Here is a 20,560-nt window from a genome sequence, read left to right as displayed (position 1 = left end):
AAAACAATCTTAGTCCTACTTTGAGTCCATCTGTAAAGTCGTTCGTAAGATGTCTCTTGCAGTAAAGCCATCTGTTCCATAATTTCCAAGCTACAAGATAAAAAGGATTTTATTAGCAAATACTATTTTAGGTAGTACTAGTAAAAGCATTTAGAAATCTAATAAAAAGCACCATTTTTAAATTAAGAACATTTCAAAAAATGCTGCTGTTCTTTGTTTTGATGTGGAATACGCTTTATGGTAATATGATGTAAGGAATGAAACCTCACTGTAAACATTTCTTTTAATTAGTAAATGGTTATCTTTAAGTTGTTTAAGTAACACTCACCCCGCCCTTTGCTGATTTGTCCGGAGGAGAATCTTGACATCATCATGAATTTGCTTTACTCTTCCCAATGCCTTGAAAAAATCCTATAAATAAATCAAGTCGCGTTTAAAAGCAGCAACTTCCATTCACATCTCTAGCATTTGGTATTCCTCATTCCATTTCCACATTTTTGTTCCTTGCAGGTCCATGTTCCAAGTGCTGCTTTTAAAATACAATTGCACACACATCTTCCCCTTCATTCTACCTCAATAGCCTTAGTATGTTTTCTCTCCCTGTCATTACTCCGTTATTCCACAAAACTTTTTTAACAACAGCAAAGATGTGTTTTTAACCTGGCTTTATACAGCATCTGTGTGTTTTACCTTTATTGTTTACCTCTTTTGGGAGGATATTTTTAAGTACATTACTGTATATTCCTCTATCTTCTGTTCATTAACATAAGCAACTGAAGAGCAAACTGATAAGCTATAATGCACAATGATTACAGGCTGGTATTTTTTCTTTTAATATGAGCAAATTAACAATTCCTAAGAAAAATCAAGCATTTGCAATAAACTGAGGTTTTCCAAGCTAACCTCTCCCTGCAAATAACACATCAGTAGCAGTCTCTAGAAAACACTGAAATATTGCCAAAAAGATTAGGTTATTTTTTTTTAGGGAATTAAAGCAAATCCACTAACATTTTCAAATATAAGTCATTTTATGAAGTCATCTTTCAAACATTATGAAGAAGACTGGAGAATTCAGACACAAGCGTTTGTTCCTTCTGTGACTTGGACACAGTTTACCCCGGAAAACTAGAGCTCCACTCTGGTTCAATTCATATAAAAACATACATTTTCTTTAAGTGAGGTACTCAACTGATTTGATCTACGGCATTGCATCAACTGTGTGGAAGATAAATTTATGAAAATCCAACTCACAGATCTTATAATTAAAATGTTCATTCAAAAAAAAGAAATCCCACAAACAGAAGTCTGACTTCAATAATATTTTAAGCACGTTGGTTGGTTCTATCATAGGGAAAAAGTGCACAGATGATTTTACTAAAGTCTGCCACTTCAGTAGCACAACTATGATTATATCCTGGTTACTTCTGCACAGTTTTTAGGTAGTCCAGAAGGGTCGATAGGACTAATCCTTGTTCTGCTGCAAGCCAAGCACTGAATAAATGGCACAGTGTTACTGTCATTGTGCACTGCAACATGCATAGGGAAAGAACAGGAAAGAAAGAATTCCTTCTGCCATAGACTGGCAAAATTCATTTAAGAGTGAAAAGGAAAGATTTTCTATACAATGCAGCAATTTTGGAAAGCTGCTTCAAGCAGAAAAGAGAAAACATATCATGAAAAGAGCAAAATGCTCCCTTCCCAGGCTTGAGATGGGCTTGCTTTAAGTTGTTTTTTTTTAAGAGCTGAAAAGATGACCTTGTAAGACACTGACCTCAACTGTATTTGCATTAAGTATACTTATCAGCTTGCAGGATCAATTCCCATATGTAAAGAGGAGATGGAATATATAAATAACACGTAGAAATACAAGAGATGGCTTAGTTTAAAATATACTAAAATAAAAACTCAGTTGGCCTTTAGATCAAGCCCTTGGAAGCAAAACATTTGTAGGTTTTGTTTGCTTTAGGGATTTTTTGTGCTTTTCTATCTCAACCTGAATGTTTCTTTCAGGGTAATAGTACAAAAGCATACAGCAATTACTCAAGTGCACAATCATTTAAAATGTTCCAGTTATGCTTTCATTAGCACTGTTTATGGTTACCTGTTCTATTTCTTTAATAATGCTTAAACTGCAAACAGGATATCTGTGGAAATGAGATACCATGTCTCAGCAGGTAGTCTGCACTTAAGTGAATGTTTTCCATGCAGCTACAATAATAAAATCTATTAAATATACTCAATTCTCTTGTTATTCAGTTTGCTTTTACTGCAGAACAATGTGCCTTCTTACCTAAAACCATAAACATATTAAAAAACTTGGTTTGGAAGGTGGCTAGAAATGAGTCAGCATTTAATATTTTCAGCAACAAAATAATAATGAGGGAAGTCCCACTTCATATTGTTTCAAGTTATTTATATATTATGTTATATAAAATACTTATATATATACTTATGCAAAATGCACACACATGCACAAAAATAGTGCTCCATATTCCTGAAGCACTGCAAATTCTCCTTTGCTTTACTTGAGCTCAGTGAAGTTTTAGAACATCTTAGCTGAAAATTCAGGCTCCATAAAGGTAGAAAAGAGTAGGAAGATACGAGAGCTCTTATAGCTCATCAGAAATTCAACATTCTGTTAAAAAGATACATTTCTCCATGTAAAATGAAACTACACTCCAATAATTAGGTTTCATGTACAATTCAGCTAGAGTGTTTCTGCATTTTAGTTCAGGGCAAAGCTTTTAATGTTCATTGAGTTACCTCAGTAATTGGCTCATCTTTTGTGCCTCGAAGGAGGTTCATTTCATCTGGTGTCAGCTGGAATTTTGCTATGAATGCATCTGCAACTTGTGCTTTCATTTCTAGTCTCTGACTGTAAAGAAACAAAGTGAAAGAGATATTAGCTTTTTATGTTTATCTCCAATCATTTTGCATATTCAGACTTTTGGAAATATAATTAGCATTAGAAATCACAACTATTAAATTCCAATAGTACATTCTTGCCATCGAACACTTGAGTTGCACCTTCATATATAATTTTCTGTTAAGCTTACAAACATTATTAATTAAAAAAAAAAAGTAAAGGTAAGTTAACACATTTGAAAAACAATACTTTTTTTAATAAATATTCTCTTTGCATTTGTATCACAAGTTATCTAACCCAGATACTTTGCACTTGTACAATATAATGCCTGCCAGTTATTTCCTTTCAAGTTCATTGAGGAAAGAATGGGTTTCCAACTCATGTTTTGAGAGACAGCAAAAAGCTGTAACACCCCAAATCAGAAAATGAACAATAGTTCAATCTACTTTTCTGTAGAATGGATCCATTTTTGTTTAACAATATACAGTTGGGATACTAATTTACTAACTTCATAATAAACAAAATGTAAGGTTAATTTTCTTGTTGGTTATCGTCCCTCAAATAAACACTGCAAGCAAGTAATATGCAGACTCCATCTAGAGGGTAGTATCTTTTTACATGCATGCTTTGTCACACACCCTACAACCACAGAATGACCCAAATGAATATAGTTTTATTCCATGGGAAGGAAAGGACTGAAATTTGAGTAGCAACAGCAAAATTGTTCAAACTGTGTTGTGGGCCCATAGCACTACAGGAAATACAGACTATTTTTCTGGACGTCGAGGAGGCACTAATTAAGTATTTGTAGAAGAATAATGCTCAATTACTTTAAGACCATTTCAACTTCCAATGTGACCATTACAAGATAAACACACTGTTATTATAGATAGGTTAAGATAGACAAGTGCACCTCTAATACTGGCTGCCATAATTAAATTTCCTTGCAAGATCAAAGCTTGCAAAGTAAGCTTTTACTTATTTACTGCTTTTCTACTAGCCAACAATTATCTGGACTGTATTCAGCTGAAGAACAAACATGGAAAACTTCCCTTCTGTAGATGTGGATGAACTTCCCATCCTGAATTACTACAAACTCTTTTAGAGAGCAGCTAAAATATTTCATAATTGTCAGCACTCTATTATACTGAGAAGAAAAGGAATATAAAATCCAAAGCTGTTTAACAGAAAAATTAAGGAAAATCAAAGGTGTGGGGGAAAAAAAAGAGCATTTGTAATTTATAAGGAAGACACACAAACAAAATGGAAAACTAACTCATATGCTTTAACACCGCATCTTTACTTGACAGCCAATTTTCCCCAGTGTCCTAGGCAGATAGAGTTGTTATGCCCTTACATTGATAGTTTTTCAATGCTTAAAAATTGGCTGTCTGGCTACTTAATTTTCTCAAAGAGAATTCCACTACTGTAAACTCAGTGTTTCCATGAAGCTAAATCTTTCTGGGCAAAGGGACAAGAGTGATGAAAGGTAATCTTGGCCAACTAAATGGGCAGTGACAGCAGATGCATCCATGGAAAACAGTAGCACTACCCAAGCTCTCTGGTGGAGGTTCACTACAAGTGAGGAAGAACAGGGAAGCAGTCTAAAATACAGAGGGCTCAGAAGTAGACTGGCAACTTTGGGATCCAAATATTTAGGTACAGGAGGAAAAGAAAAGCTGAGAAAGGTACTTGGAATAGAGGAAACAGAACAGAGGAAAGAGATTGAGAGGCATAACGATGGTTTTGCAAGGAGGCAGAGATGATTTTCCAGCACATGGGATGGGCTATGAGGAGGAAGAGGATTAGAAGTGGATGGGGTCAGAGAGGGGAGGAAGTAAGAGGTGATGGGTCTGAAGGGACTGATCTGCCCCATCTGCTCTTTTGGATAATTTTATCAAACCTCCAGCATTGGAGTGAGGACACATGAGACTATCTCCAAACTTAAAAGACCTGAGACTGTTCTCCAACACTGTTATGTTTTTCTGACACAGGAAGTGTAGTAGCTCTCATCAAGTGGAAGGAGAATGGAAGTTCAGTAAATTTAATGAACAGAAATCTGTCAGGGAAAAAGAAAATTTTTCATTTTTTGGGGGTACATGTATTCTTTAGTCCAGTTCATCATAGTCCCACATTAAAAGGTGTGCCAGCACAGTGAGGTAGCAGTGGCATGGGGTCAGTGACTGCAGCTGCAAAACTGCTCATGTAAATCACACTTTAAAACTCTTCTGGGGTTAAAAAGGGGCTCATTTCCACAAAAAAAATTTTAGATCCTGCCCTCCCTTCCCCCCTCCCCCAAAAAAACCCCTAAAGGCATGTGATGTCACTACTCAAATTGAAAATTGGGCAAAGACCTAAAGTGTTATCAAACACAATGGGCTAAGGAATTCTAATCCATCGATGTCACCATCACTGGATTTGACTGAAACAACAGAAAATATAATTTAGTGGATTAACTTTATGTAGTGGTTGCTCTGAGTCTGTCATCTTGTAAGGAAATTTCAGCTTAACATTTAAGTACAATGCTTAGTTGACTTAGGCTGGGCAAACCGAAGCTGTGTGCCTCCTGAGTGCATAAAGCTTCAACTACTCTTACAGTTACTATTATCTCTTTTTCTTGAGATTTTTGGAGTTTATAAGAGCTCTCAATAGTAGTCTATACACTTGCACCAAGTTGGAGGTGGGGAGGGGTCTGAATTTGAGAAGTGCAGTATTCTGGACATACTAATTTCTTTTCAGTTTGCTTTCCAGATTTTTTGGAGTTAGGGTTGCAGACTTTCAAAGAACAAGGGCCAAAGGCAGGAACTTGACAAAAAGCACACTCGCTCACCAGTTCTGGAATTTTGTGCCCTATCACTCCTCTGTTATAATAGTAATAGTAGTAATAATAATAATAATAATAAAAGAACAAACATAAAAGACTGGCAAATGTAAGTGGTCTAGAACAAATCACTTTTCAAAAGAAAATACAAAAACAAACAAAACAAAACCACTAATTTCTGAAGAAAAGGAGAAGCAGGTCTGTTATTCTCCTCACATTCATGAACTTTTTGCTCATATTTGCAGGCAACTCGCTACTGAAACTCTCTTCTCCTGTAAGTCCCCACTCCACATGGTCTTCCCTCTATTGCTTTTGCTGCTACCAAGAATGAGGCTCCATCAAACACAGTGCTTTAAGGCCATTACCGCCTCTGGCTGCGTCTTTTGCTAACCCCTGCCATAACTGCTTACTGACCTACTCTGCACACACTCAATTATATAAAACAGAGTCAATATATTAAACTCTGAGATATTGTCAAGTTAAAAGTTCCACCACGTAAACATAAAATAACTGCCTCAAGGTGGCAGCAGTTTTGTATATCTTTCTCAAGACAGTGATTTTGAAGTAGTTGAGAAGCATCTATCCTACAACCTAAAAGCATGTCTTTGACTTTTGATAAAGCCCTGTTGCTAATTTTTAACAGTACATTAGACTGATATGAAGCTGATAGTTCAGCAATTTTTTTAAACATCACTTTTTCTAAACTACTTATCTCCCATCTTTAATAAAGGTGGTCTTCCAACAGAATAGCTTAAAGCTGTTTCTTTTGGGCTCTCTGGAACAAAGAACACAGGATTTCAACATGCTTCTCAAATACAGTTTCAAAACCCAAGTTAGCTACCTCTGCTTATGCTGATTATGAATGTTGCTGTGGTTATCAATCTGCATGACAAAGAGATTCTATTTCCTAGAAAATGATTGATTGGGAACAAAAAATATAAATAGGTGCTATGTACCCTTGACTTCTACCTGGCAGTGTACAGTATTAATGAGACCACCACATTCATATAGATATTCAAATCTATATATGATCCTCAGGGTTAAGCTAACAACTATTTAACTAGAATTTAATCAGTTTTATTAAAGTGTGCACATGGATTAAAATATCACTCAAGCTTGTTATAAGATTTTACATGGTAGTGTTATGCAAAACAGGTAGTAACAAAAACTAAAGCCAATCCCTGCGTAGACATTTGGTCATTTCATGTCCCACTGCCCTTTCTGTCACCATAACCACTTCTAGATTGTGTTCAAGGCACACATAGGATAGCGGGGGAAGGCCGATATTGTGTTGCTATCTCAAAGTCATTTTTTTTTCTTTTACAAAAGTCATCTCTGCATAAAAGAGCAAAACTAACACATCATGGGAACACAGTACCAATGCAAAAGGGGGAAAGTGTCAAGCGCTGGTAGACTTTTAAGCTCGGGGGCTGGGGGGGAAATCCAACAAAGAGCAATTTCCCAGTTTTAATCGTTACCACGGAGACAGAATTCTTTTGCAAGAGAACTCAAAAGGCTGAGAAAACTATGCACTTCATGCACAATTCCCTTGAACCAAATACAAATGTGCATTGTTTGTTAGGATTATCACCTAGACAGCTCAAAAAATGAGATGGAGAAGAAACAGACTTTTCCAAAGTTTGATTCTATATTGCCACTAAGCATGTCATAGAAATCTGCTATTTCCTTCACCTAGGAAGAGTCATAGCAGCACATTCTGAAATTACTTTCAGTTTACAGTATTGAGGATTCATCACATCTTTATAATCTCAAAAAGGTGGCGTATTTCTAACTCAAGGAAACATCAGCCATCTTTAACAGACATGTACAAATGCCTTTCAGTAGTACATGAAAAAATTTTTATTCTGTGATGCTTTTTGTGGAGGGCAGATATACAAGATAACATAACAAAAGATTTACACACAAGTAAGGGTTAGGAAACTCCATTCCTAAGAATAAATATCAGCTGTGAATATAAAAATGCTTTTGTAAATGCTAAGGACAAGTGTTTTTATTTGCCATTTTGTCTGTCAAATGCACAACTTTTATTAAAAGAGAACAGAAACATTATGAGAATATATTCAGTGACTAATACACCATGGAATACAATCAAGAAATTTTCTGCCCAAGAAAAAAAAAAAAGGAAGGTATAGAAAATCATAGCGAATTGTCTAACATATTCCCAGGATACAAGGAAATAGCAGTACTTTTAAAAGAAGTGTAACATCTCTGGTGAGATTTCATCCAGAAAACAGACTGCAATCCTGGTCATCTGTGTCAAGGACAGTGGACTCACATTGGAGCAGGGCTAGCAGGATGCTCATGGGAATGGAGAGTCTATTTCATGACAGGAGACTAAGGACACTGTGCTTGGTAATCTTCAGTAAAGAGCTCAGAGAACACGACTGTTGCCTAACTATTACTTAGGGGGGAAAAAACCCATCCTTTAAGATAACGGACGACATGAGGAAATGGAAAATTTTTAATCTAAGAATTAGGCTGGAAATTAGAAAAAGGCTTTTACTGGAAAGAACAAGCTTCAGAGATAAGTGTTCCAAGAACAGGAGAAGGTGCAAAAATACTTAATTACCTATACGTTGAACAGTTACTGAATTTATGAAAGTCATTATGAAAGTGATATATAGACAGCTGGAAAGTTGACTTGAACTTAGAAGATTTCTCCCATCTAAAGTCCCTCTCTAAAGATAGATAGCCTGCAATGGAGAAGCCCTGCCATATACCTTCCACTGTAAAAATAARTAAGTAAAGAAGAAAGGCTAAATCAAACAGAAGTTTAGCAACAGAAGATACTAACTGCACTGAAATGATTCACAGCTTCTGTCAAACAGATTACTAAACACCAGAAATGAAAAGCTTATTTGCTGTAAATAAATTAATAGAATTTGATCATTTTCTACTTACATACCAGTCAGGCTTTCTACGAATGTCATCTGTACATATCTAGAGAATAATGTGAATAAGCTGTTCTCACCTTCAGAACTGTTCACATCAGCCATTTGATGTACATACTTATTAGGTAAATCAGTGTTTAGCAATGTGAACGGAGATCAAGTTAAAAAGGAATATGTTTCCAATAAATAGATTCTTTTGCATCTTACAGAGATGAAATATTGTTGATACTGCTGTACCAAACAGAGGGACAGCTTCATATAGATGCATGCTATGTTTCATACAAGCTGGTATAAAGACATTTGAAATGAAACTGCTTAGTCTAGTCTTCAAATTAGTCATCAAATTCTAAAATGTTGCTAAAGATACGAAAAGAACACACTGTTCTCCACATCCCCTTGGAATAAGATCAGAACAAACGACCTTAAACAGTAGCAAAAGGAGAATTAAATAGGATATTAGGAAAATAAAGAACTGAAACCAATTAAAGAACTGAAATCAACTACCAAGGGGGACCATGGACTCTCCGTTCACGGACCTTTCTATGAGCAGATAGACAAACATCAGTCAGGAACAGTATGTGTGTTTGTCTGTGTCTGTGTGCATGTCTGTGTCTGTGTGCGTGTGCATGTGTGTGTGCACGCATGTGCATGCATGTGAATGCGTGTATATACACACAGTTCTATATAGTGTATAACTGATTCTGCACTTCAGAGCAGTGTTTCTCTGCTGGTGATGACTAAAGCTGCAAATTAGGTTCTCTCTTCAGATCCATTATAGCCCTTTTGACTCCTGCTTTATGATCTATTACCTATGCTTTATAGTGGTACAAATCGGGGGGGGTGGTGGTGGTGGTGGAAATTGGCTCCAGAATTTCAAGCCTCCCCCATATAGAAGAGACAGACAGAGAGAAATGAGGGACCACTGTTTTAAGAGTAGCACTATTGTAGCAGTAGATGTTCACTGAGAAACACTTTTCCCAAGACTTTTGACTTTGTATTGAGGTGACAGTCAAATCATTCACTGAACTCTGAAAACTGTGGTTATTGAATTTCAGTAAAGAACAAGTTTAAATGTAATTCAATTAACATAACATAAAATGATGTATATGCTGCTGCTTTCCAAGATAGTTAAATCTGTTTTCTGAGCATATTTTTAAAAAGTAAAAAATACTAATGCTACAGAAACTGATTTTCCAGAATCAACATAACTGATTGCCTATTGAAACACATGCATTTTGCTCCGCTTAAGAATGCAAATAATAGAAAGTAACAAAGCAAATGTTAATTATAAAACATTAAAGTTTTATTAACATGCATATACCAGCAGAATAACCTTAAAAACTTGCTGATATACTAATAGAGAATCACCAGAAGTAACCAACCTATTTTCTAAGCTTACGTGTTCAAAAGTATAATCTCAAAGAAAGCTCCTATATCTTCTCACCTGTCTGAAAAATATCTGCTCAAGCCGTTTCCATTAACATTCTCTCATATAGGCTGGTATCATCTTCTTTCTTTCCACAAAATTAATTTGCACTCTCACCAATTTTCTATTTTTGCAGGCTTATCTTCTGTGATTATCCTGAGCACATGCATACACTCATGTAATCATCTTTCTTTAATTTTATATAAATTAGTATTATAATTATCATCTTCTGGTCTCTTTCTTCAATTGTTAGATCCATGACTGTCATTTATGGCTAACCTCAAAACAATCTTGCACAGTATCTTACCATTAAACGGCCAGTAAAACTACTATGCAGCCAGCCCTCTGGCATTCTATGTACAGTATTTTGGAACTAAATTATTATTTCTCTAGTTTTGGAACTGTACTGAACTCCTGGAAAATTGTTCCCAATCCAAGGTGAAGAAGTTCAGTATTGCAAGTAGTTTTCTGGCTTTATATAAAGAAGAAAAAGAACTAAACTCAGGTACAACAAGGGAAGTGACAAGTCACAGGAAGTTTGATAAAAAAAAAAAAAATCCACACACCTAAAGGAGTGAGGTCACTCCTCTGTCGGCCTATTAGCAATGGTAATAAATAAATCCGCATATTTTTAAAAACAACAGATGCTGTTTGAAAGCAGATTTATCCCCTTATTATTATATATAAAAAGCCAGAAATAACCTAAAAGCAGTATCAGCATGCTTAAATAGATACACAGAAATCTGTAAGATAATGAAGTGGACTCTGAGCACTTCACAGAAATTGTCAGAATCACCTGCCTCAGTATTTCTTTAATATCCAAGTTATCAAATAAATTAAAAAAAAAAATACTAGACATCAAGGAGTTAATCCTAGCCTGCAGGGAGATAGGTCGAATGGTTTGAGATACTTTACTTCACACTGTGATTTTACTAAATTGTGGTAAGTTAGGGTGGAAAGTCTTCATGTCTCAATTTTAAAGATAGGAAAGAAAAAAAAAGCCCTAGTTTCTACGTTACACTGAAATTACAATTTAAAAAATGTGAAGGACAATTGCTCTGCTTCTAGTATACAGTACTGTTATTTTAATTAATCTAATAAGTTCAGAACAAGCAACATAATTGACCACAGAAATGCACTTACTCTGGCATATTCCCAAACATAACAGTGCAACTGTAGTAAAGAAAGATTAATTTTTTTTCTTAATCTAAGTAACATACTTTATTTAGCGTTTATACCAATCAGATCTAAAGCTCACATACTAAGTTACAAGAAAAACAATGTGCTGCAAAGCAACAGCTTGAGAATGCAGAAGTTTTAAATGAATCTGAGATGAACATGCTATTTTCTTCCCCATCTATCTAACCAAATGTCTTAATCACACATTTTGCCAACATAACTCCAAAAGAGCTCATCAGGATTACGTATAGGAGTGTTGGACTTTCTTAAATATAAGCAATTCTATCAGCTCTATTGATATTGTGATTTGTGTATGTTGTACTCCAACTTTTAGTCCACTGCAACTCTAGTAATGGTTGCTCCTCTGACCATGTGTCTATAGCCATTTTACATACTCACCTCAGGAACCATGGACACTCCTCCCAAGAAAAACTCCTCCCAGGACACCTCTGAACAAATAACCCAAACACTATGTACAAACGCTCTCCTTTAAAAAAAAAATAATAATAATCTGGATCTTACGTACACACATTCTACAATGTGATAACCTTTTCTACCATACCTACGGTCCTCATGGAAATGAGCTGGGTAAAACCAACCATCCTGCACATGAAAATTGATTCATTCACACAGATGATCACGGCAGGAAACACAAAATTTTCAGAGAGAAGAACATTTCTCAAAACCCTACTAATCTGCTCTCAATTTCTAATCTTGACTCTTACAGGATCCCCGTGAAGTACCTTTAGGTAGCAAGCCTAGAAAGAAAAGTTCACAGTTTTGAGTCTATGATTTTCAGTATTCAAAGACCATCATGATTTCATAGCCCACTGCAACATTCCCCAAAACACATCTACTATCCACTCACTGCTCCAGTAATTACTAAATTTTCTCCCCTTACTCTTCATAGAAGTGGTGGGGAATAGCAGCTAGCAGCTACTACCAGTACTTTTGAAGTAAAGAAATAAAACTATCCTAGACCCTGAAAGCAGCCAGACATTTAACTTAATTTATATCCAAAGACACTTTTCCTAATATGTATTTATTTAGTCTAAACTAGCACGTACATATTTCATGCTACATTGTCAAAGTAACTTGGCAACCAAAAACTACCAGTGCTGGCACCTTTATGGTCAAGCTCATGCTGTCAAAATACACCTCTGAAATAAGGGATATAAGCTTCTATTCAAAACTTATTATAGGATGTCCCTTCCCTTGAGAGACCACTTTAATATCTCCAACTCTTATTTGTATAGTAAGCTGTAGAAAATTGGCATGGGTAGTTTGAGGAACTAGAATGACCAACCAGGAGATCAGGTAAGACGCGTAGGAATTTGAATATCATCTCTAACTACAGCTATAATATAGGTGATAAACAATGCAAAAAATACCTAGAAAGCATAATAAGCCAAGTCCCTGCACAGAACCACTAACACTGCCATTCTTTGCAACTACTGCAGAAAAAAAAAAAAGAATAACTTGCAAGGATGAAAGCACAAATAAACACTCTCACTTAATGTTCATCCTCGTACTCATGTTCCCATGGTCACTGTGCACCTTTAGGAAACTGTGCTTTGCTGCTATCATGCAGCTCCTCAAAAAACAAACAAACAAACAAAAAAAAAACAAAAAAAACCCAAACACCCCACACCACTATGCAGATGCTAACCCCATACAGGGAAAAGAATTTCTGCAGAGGTATTTATATTTGCAAAATCAAAAACTGTTGCTATCTAAGAAAATAGGTCACTTACAATTTCAGTGCTTCCTTTAAATATTTACTTTGTATATGTAGGTGGATAAAGTTATAACTCCAGTTATAAAGACTTTGGTTACTGATTTTTATTATTTCCCTAGTTTTGAAGTGAACTTGCTGTTCTTTCTTCTAACTGCAGTCTGGTTTAAACACAATACTAATTATAACACCTTTTGACAAAGTTTCCTTCTGACCAGACATGAAGAGAGTTTACCCAAGCCAAAGATTCCACCTGTCATTTACTGAAAAAGTCTTAAAATTATTACAGAAAGACAACTAAACATCCTCACTCAAAATCAAAGCTAAGAGAGTTTCTGCACATTTCAAGACTGCATTCTTAGAAAATGAAGAGAAGTAACTTGTAAATAAAAAGCTGTGAACTATTAACTATTTGCCTAAGATGAGTAACTTCCTAACTTCAGCATATTTTCTCTGAGTGAAGATGTCAGCTTTTCATTTTGTCTAAAATTTCAGTATCAGATACAAAAAATAAACATTTTAAAATCCCTAATTAGCTTAAATGAATGAAATGCATCTGCAACTTTAGCGTCTCTCTTCAGTTTTATAATTCAATCATGCCATTTTCCTTCTAGGAGAAAATGAGCAGCTAAAGTAAATGCTAATCATAATAGAAGACATTATTTTTTGACTGATAGCTACTGAGGCACTGTTTCATTTAAAGTATGATTTTGGAAGCTATTAAAAAAAAAATGCCAAAAGGTGAAAATGGATTAGAATTAAATCTAGAAATTGATGACATGGGTAGAATCAAGACTTTCCTCAAGGGCAGTGTAAACAACTTGTTCAGCAAATTGATGCAATCTATTATGTCTGCTATTATAAAATATTTAGTAATTACTAATGCAAAAAAGAAGCATGTAACTAATTTTATTTATATTTAAAAACATCCCATTCCTCAGCACTGGTTTAAGAACTTAAACAATTCAGACATACTGTGGTATGTGAGACAAAGTTTGATTTTTTAAAAAATATTTCAAAGTTAAAAATTGCACAGAAAATTCTGCTCTGTTGGTGCAATTGAATAAAACAGCAGAATCTCTTTTAATGGAATTTAAGAAGAATTAGATATACATCACTTGGAATCGGTTTCTTTATCTTTTATTCTGCTTCAGAACAGAATTAAAGCAACTTTCCTTTTCCGTGAGACTATGCAAAAAAGAAGACCACTTCTCTACCTCACTATTTCATATATTCATATTCAAAATAACAAAATTATTTACAGGGCTACTAAGATGATTAAGTGACTGGAGCATCTCTCTTACAAGGAAAGGCTGAGAGAGCTGGAACTGTTCAGCCTGGAGAAGGCTTGGGGGGGATCTTAGTATTGCATATAAGTATCTGAAGGGAGGGTGAAGAGAGGATGAAGCCAGACTCTTTTCAGTGGTGCCCAGCAATAGGACGAGAGGCAACAGGCACAAACTGAAACACAGACAGTTCCAGCTGAACATGAGGAAAAACTTCTTCACTGTGAGGGTGACAGAGCACTGGAACAGGTTGCCCAGAGAGGCTGCGGAGTCTCCTTCTCTGGAGATATTCAAAAGCCATCTGGGCACAATCCTTGGAAACATGCTCTAGGTGACCCTGCTTGAGCAGGGGAATTGGACTAGATGATCTCCAGAGGTCCCTTCCAACCTCAGCCCTTCTGTGTTTCTGTGATTTAAGCCCTGCCTTTTGCTCAGTTACTTCCTTAAATTGTGACTTTGCAAAATCCTTCATTCTATAACAACCAGTATTGTATTTTATGCAGTATGCCACATTCAACTTTTAAATTATATACAGATTACACTCTAACCTCACATTCAGACTCTCAGAGGACATAATCCATCCCCTACCGAAGTTGACAGCATGAGCCTAGTGATTTTGAAAGCGCACCCAGGACTATCCCAAATCATAATTTCCACTAGAAACTTATCACTGGAAATAATTATTTCTAATCTCCAGTGTTCTAAATATAATTTCTAGAAGAAAGCACATAAAGCAAGGAGATTCATTGTTCTATGCTGACAAAGGCTAAAGCTGTAAAACTAGATGCTCTAACCATAAAAATGATAAAGATTATATGAATCTGTCATAGACTATTATCCTCTTCCCATGAGTAAAAATACCAAAAAGAGCAAGATACAAATCTATTCTTCCACGAGAGGCTGGAGGACCAAGGGAAAAAGTATTCTGCATTAGGATCATTGAACTGTACTTATATATCTTACAGTTGGTTTTAAATATGGAAAACGTATGTTATACTCCACTTTTTGTTGTTAATCTCTGCACAAGAGTGCTTTCCAAAGAATATATTGGAATAACAACAAAAACAAAAAAATACGAAACTAATAATGAAAAAAATGAGCACTGAAATACTTTTGGTAAATTTTTGTCAGTAGAGGAATTCATCCAAAGTCACAGACTAAGAGAGTGACTAAGAAGAGCAAATCCCAGTTCTGCTTCCCGACACCCTTCTTTTAAAGTCTAAATCATCCTTCCTTCAAAGACAAATATTAGGTCACAAAAACCTCAAACAAAAATAATGGCAAACAACTTCTCTATATTTATATATTTATAATGTGAAGGAATTCACTTAAAAGGTATGGATACTTCTTTTGTAGATTTATAGACCCACAACCCTTTTTATATAAAGCACTGTATTTGTAACACAGAAAAAACCCTATTATGCAGCAAATAAAAAGTCATTCTTTAAGTCTGCACAAAATTTGTGCAAATCTCTTAATTATACAGGAAACAGCAACCAACCAGTCACCAGTCACTCAATGGCACTGCACTACTGGAACACTAAGCTAGAGAGAGTCACAGAATAGTTGGGGTTGGAAGGGACCTCTGGAGACCATGTGGCCCAAAACCCCTGCTCAAGCAAGGTCAGCTAAAGCAGGCTGCCCATGACTGTGTCAAGTTGGGTTTTGAATAACTCCAGAGATGGAGACTCTACAGTCCCTCTGGGCAACCTGTTCCAGTGTTCAACCACCCTCACAGTAAACAAATGTTTTCTTGTGTTTGAGCGTAATTAGGGAAAAAAATTAAGTTCAGAGACAACTGGAAGAATCCTATATACCTTGATTAATACCAATAAGCTATTCCAAGTATTTCTAAAAGCTTAAGTCCAAGAAACAAAACATACTGATGTTTTAGGAATTCTAATCTGATGTACAATCTTATCTCTTATAAAACATTGTAACTTATATTGTCAACTGGCATCAGGTAGAACACATTCATATTTGGCACACTGTACTACTAGAACTTACTCTTTTCCCTAAAAAGTCATTTTTATGGCAGTAAGCACTAACACATTCTTAACTTTCCGTATCCTCCAGTAATAAACTAAGAGTTCAACTCCAATTAAACTACAAACAAGAACAGTGTCAAAAACAAAAGTACAAATAAAAAAGCAAAGTCAATACTCAAAAATAAGAAAGACAGAACCAGATCTAAAATTAAATCAGACCAGTACGGTCATGTCTTTAAGAAATAAATAAGATGGTATACATACTTTTCTGCTTGAAGTTTTGTTGTTTTCACTATCAAGTCCTGGGTTTGTTCCTTTGCTGCCTGGAATATAGTTAGAATTGTAAGTATGTGAAACAAACAAACATATCAAATGTATTACACAAACTTTAAAAGTATGTAATACTTTTGTGGCTTTCTGACTATAAGTAGTTGAAACAGCGTACTCTTTGAAAGAGACTGCTTTTTTGCAATAAGTATTCACTAACCCTCCCAGTTTTCAGGCATGAAAGAAAACCCTAATTAATATCCTTATCCACATATATTTTTATCTTTACATAAATTTATATATGCACATAATTAATATTTAATTCAGATACAGTTAATATAAAAATGTTACATAAATAGTACAAAGAGTTCTCATTATTTTGTCTGTTCATCAATTGTAAATTCTTTGCTGTTACAAATGAGAAGTGAGAAATGTTGATCTGGATGTCAAACCACCTAGTGTCAGCACCTACCCAGCCATATTAGATAACATGAATACAGCAGTGCTTCTCAGCTATACTCAGCTCAATTGCCCAAGCAGCTTATAGGTCTGTAAGGCCTAAGTGCAATACACTTAAAATGCTCAGCTTGAAAAAGCCCAGTGTCCATCACTAGAGCCCAGCTCTGAATGGTCAGTGATGACAACACAAGGAAATCCATGCAGAAACAATTCTGCTACAGACAGCAGTCGCATGACTGTAGGGACTGCTGTAACTGAAGTTAAAAGAGTTCAGAAATACGTTTCTCAGCAAGAAGATAAGAGAGATCTGGAATTGTTTTTCTCGCACAGGACACCACTAGTTTTAGGGAGAAAAAGAAGGAAATTAAACACACACACACACACACACACAAATCCTGAAATCAAAATGTACTCAATATGGAAAAATACTGCAAGAGAAGAGGGTGGGAAAGAACTATAAAGATACTCTTGGTGAATAATCTCAAGACTGAAATCAAACTATGTTTAATAAAGCTAAATTATTGTCTTAGCTGAAAATGAACAAGACAGCCTTGAAACCTCTTAAAGGTCTAATGCAAGTATATACACACATTGATTCATTCTAGCCCTTTCTACTTGCTGTATTAGAGTAGCTATAAAGCAAAAGCAGTTAAGCTACAGGAACACCTTGAAAGGTGAAAACAACTAGAAAATGCACAAGTACGACTTCAGTCAGAGGGAGCCTGAGTATTCCGTAAATACAATAAGCAAGTACTGCTAAAGTGCAAATTGCTGAATTTTCCAAAGGAAACTATAATAGACTGGCATACAAAACTTGACAGAATTTCCTGAAGATTTAGTAACTTCAGAATCCTTTTAAGATATCTTTAGACTTTTTATATTTTATATATATATATATATATTCATATTTGTAACTTTATTTCCGTTTTAATAATATACATTGACTTTTAATGCGTCAGATTTGGGGGTGGGGGTTCACCCTTCAGCAATACCTTTCACTTAAAAAGCCAAAAACAGAGAGATGAGCAATAAAGAACTGCAACTTTCAATATAATAGAAAAGACCATTACAACTGAAGACTGGTCCTGGACTATTTTGTGGAGAAATTCACTAATTCCAGGTATTTTTTTTTTTTCCTTCAGAGTTGCAGATTTTAATATATCATAGCAGAGGGAAGAAGAAATTTGCTTCCTTTCCAAACAAGAGTTCTCCACATTTCCTTTCTGGATAGAAATAATTGTTAAGAGGACTAGTAATAGCAAGATAGCAGAAAGGAAAGAAAAGCAATTTTGCTGGAACTGACTAGATACATCAATAACCGTTTTTTATTTACATGCATCCAAAACCAAGTCAGATACATTATATACATACAGTAACAACAGTAGGAGCTTACAATACAAGCAAAACAGTATAACTGGTAGAAAAGAGTCAGACACATCAGAAAATTGGAAAGTTGATATTTGCTATATTTCTTATGGATTCAAAATAAAAACATTTCTCTTCTTCTCCACCTCAGTATACTAACTAAAACGTTCATTATCTTTTAACCCTGCTTTATCCCTGTCACATTCTAGTGCTTGCCTTCTTTTCTTCCATTCAGCCATCACATATATTAACTCACTGTCCTGGACCAGTAGCTAGCTGTTTCTATTGAATAATGTTATAAACTTACAAAATATAAAATGTAAAAGCTTTGAGACTAAGAGAAATATATAGACCTTCTCGTATCTTGCATTTGCTCTACTGTCTTAATACACTGCCCTCTCATTACACTTCTGCCTTATGTGCAATATTCCTTTCTATATCTTGTATTTGCTCTTCTGTCGCAGTACACTGATGTCTTACTCAGCTTGAGCACATGCCACCTTGATGTTTTATTTCAGGTAAAATACCAGAGTACTTGACAACTGAGTTTGCTAGTTCATGAGTTTATTAACTTATCTTATAATCATACAGACAAGTAAAACAGGTTGAATTGAGTAAAGTCAGAGTTCTACAGGGCTCAAGAAGAAACCTTCTGTGAGGCAGAGACCAAAACTATATACTGATTTTAACAGAAAAATCAATCACAGCAGGGTGGCCCTATTTGCTCTGAAAAAGATATGATAGCTGCATTACATAATCTAAAGACAGAAAAGAATAAAAATCTGCATGGACACTTGACTCATTTCCACATCTGAGAGTTTAATCAGTCTCTGAACTACAGCAGATTTATATCCAGATGAACAGTATTAAATGGTGCAGTGGGCTAGACTGTATGTGTATTTCCTCTCTCACACTTTCTGGAGAAAGCTCATGAAACTAGGAGCTTTCTCAAGTTCCCTTATATACAATGTTTATGAAGTCTATTCATCTAAATATCTTTAAGTACACATTATAGGGGAAGAAAGTAACTGTTTGCACAGGAGTTTTTAGAGAAGGACTCTCACTCACATACTACAATTCACATGCTATCCTCAGAACAGATTTGGTTTGGCAAAACATCTATACTTCAGCCTAGATGCAAATATTCATAACCCTTTTAAACTCACCACTGGACTGAGTATTAAACTTGTACACTAAAATGAGGCCACATTTAGTAACGTGTTATAAAGCAGTAAAGCACAACTTTTATCCTCTAGTACATTATGTATTCAGGATTATCATGAAACAAAATTACTTTTGTTGCGCCTCAACATCTTGAGACATAGTTATGAAACAAAAACAATAGGATCAAGACTGCACATTACATTTGTCTCACTCTTTGAATTATAATATACTTTCTCACAAATATAGCTGAGATATTTATATGAATGTGTAACTCAACAGTTGTAGTCAATGCAACAGACAATTTTTAAATCAAAATACACAAACATAATTAACCCTTTCATCTCACGCATATCCTAGTTAATCAAACAGTTTCTCTCCACAAAAACACTAATGGATATTACATTGATATTCTCAAAAAGGTTTATTGCTATCTGCTGAATTGGAAGTAGGAACAAAGGAAAATAATTTGCTCAATACATTTTCTAAACAAGTAAAAAGAAAAATGTTAATATCCTAAAGTAAAATAATAGCTATACTTTGGAAACATCTCAGTTGCGCTGTTAATCCTCCAAAATAATTGTTTAGCCCGTTAAAAGAAAGCAAATACATCTCAAAAGGAAAAAAATGGAAAACACATGTATTACCTTCAAACGACTGGACATATCTTCACAACAGCTGCTCATTGCTTGCACATCTTCATTTATACTCTCGAGTTCCTAAACAGATTCAAACAACAATATCTGTTTTTTTAAATCAGAAATGCCACATCTGGGCCCAGCTTCATCCCACCAAAACGAGATGCCCATGTTGGGAGGAACACAGGTACTGTAGATTAGGGATCAGTGGAGCAGAAGTACCTCTACAGATCAATGTTCACAAGTGATTTTTTTTACTTGTTTAAAATATCATTTCCCTCTGAGCAAGATTTTCATCAGATGGTACAAGTTCTGAAACAGTTTTACTGTAAAAGTACATTTGTCCTGGGAAATCAAAACATCCCTAAGTCCTTTAGGAAAACATTTTAAGTAGTAGTGCTCTTGTGAGATAGCTGATAAAACTGTAAACACACTACCTCTTTAACTTGCTTAAATA

At 35.2% G+C, this 20,560-nt stretch overlaps 1 protein-coding gene across 1 annotated transcript in view; it reads right to left on the bottom strand.

Moving 5' to 3' along the window:
• The window catches only part of COG6 (component of oligomeric golgi complex 6), a 57,099-nt gene extending 36,963 nt beyond the window's left edge, over positions 1 to 20,136 (bottom strand). The window contains exons 1-6 of the mRNA XM_026082529.1: positions 20,113 to 20,136; positions 16,478 to 16,536; positions 11,767 to 11,962; positions 2,764 to 2,875; positions 329 to 411; positions 20 to 90 (exon numbers count right to left, since the gene is read on the bottom strand). Of these exons, the coding sequence (XP_025938314.1) occupies positions 20 to 90; positions 329 to 411; positions 2,764 to 2,862 (253 nt within the window). The 5' untranslated portion in view covers positions 2,863 to 2,875; positions 11,767 to 11,962; positions 16,478 to 16,536; positions 20,113 to 20,136. The remainder of the gene's footprint in view (positions 1 to 19; positions 91 to 328; positions 412 to 2,763; positions 2,876 to 11,766; positions 11,963 to 16,477; positions 16,537 to 20,112) is intronic.
• Positions 20,137 to 20,560: the final 424 nt, after the last annotated feature.

Source organism: Apteryx rowi, unplaced genomic scaffold (genome assembly GCF_003343035.1).
Source record: "Apteryx rowi isolate R43461 unplaced genomic scaffold, aptRow1 scaffold_580, whole genome shotgun sequence".
Taxonomy (NCBI): Eukaryota; Metazoa; Chordata; class Aves; order Apterygiformes; family Apterygidae; genus Apteryx; species Apteryx rowi.
Note: the sequence above shows the minus strand (reverse complement) of the source record. Positions and strands in the feature narration are given on the sequence as shown.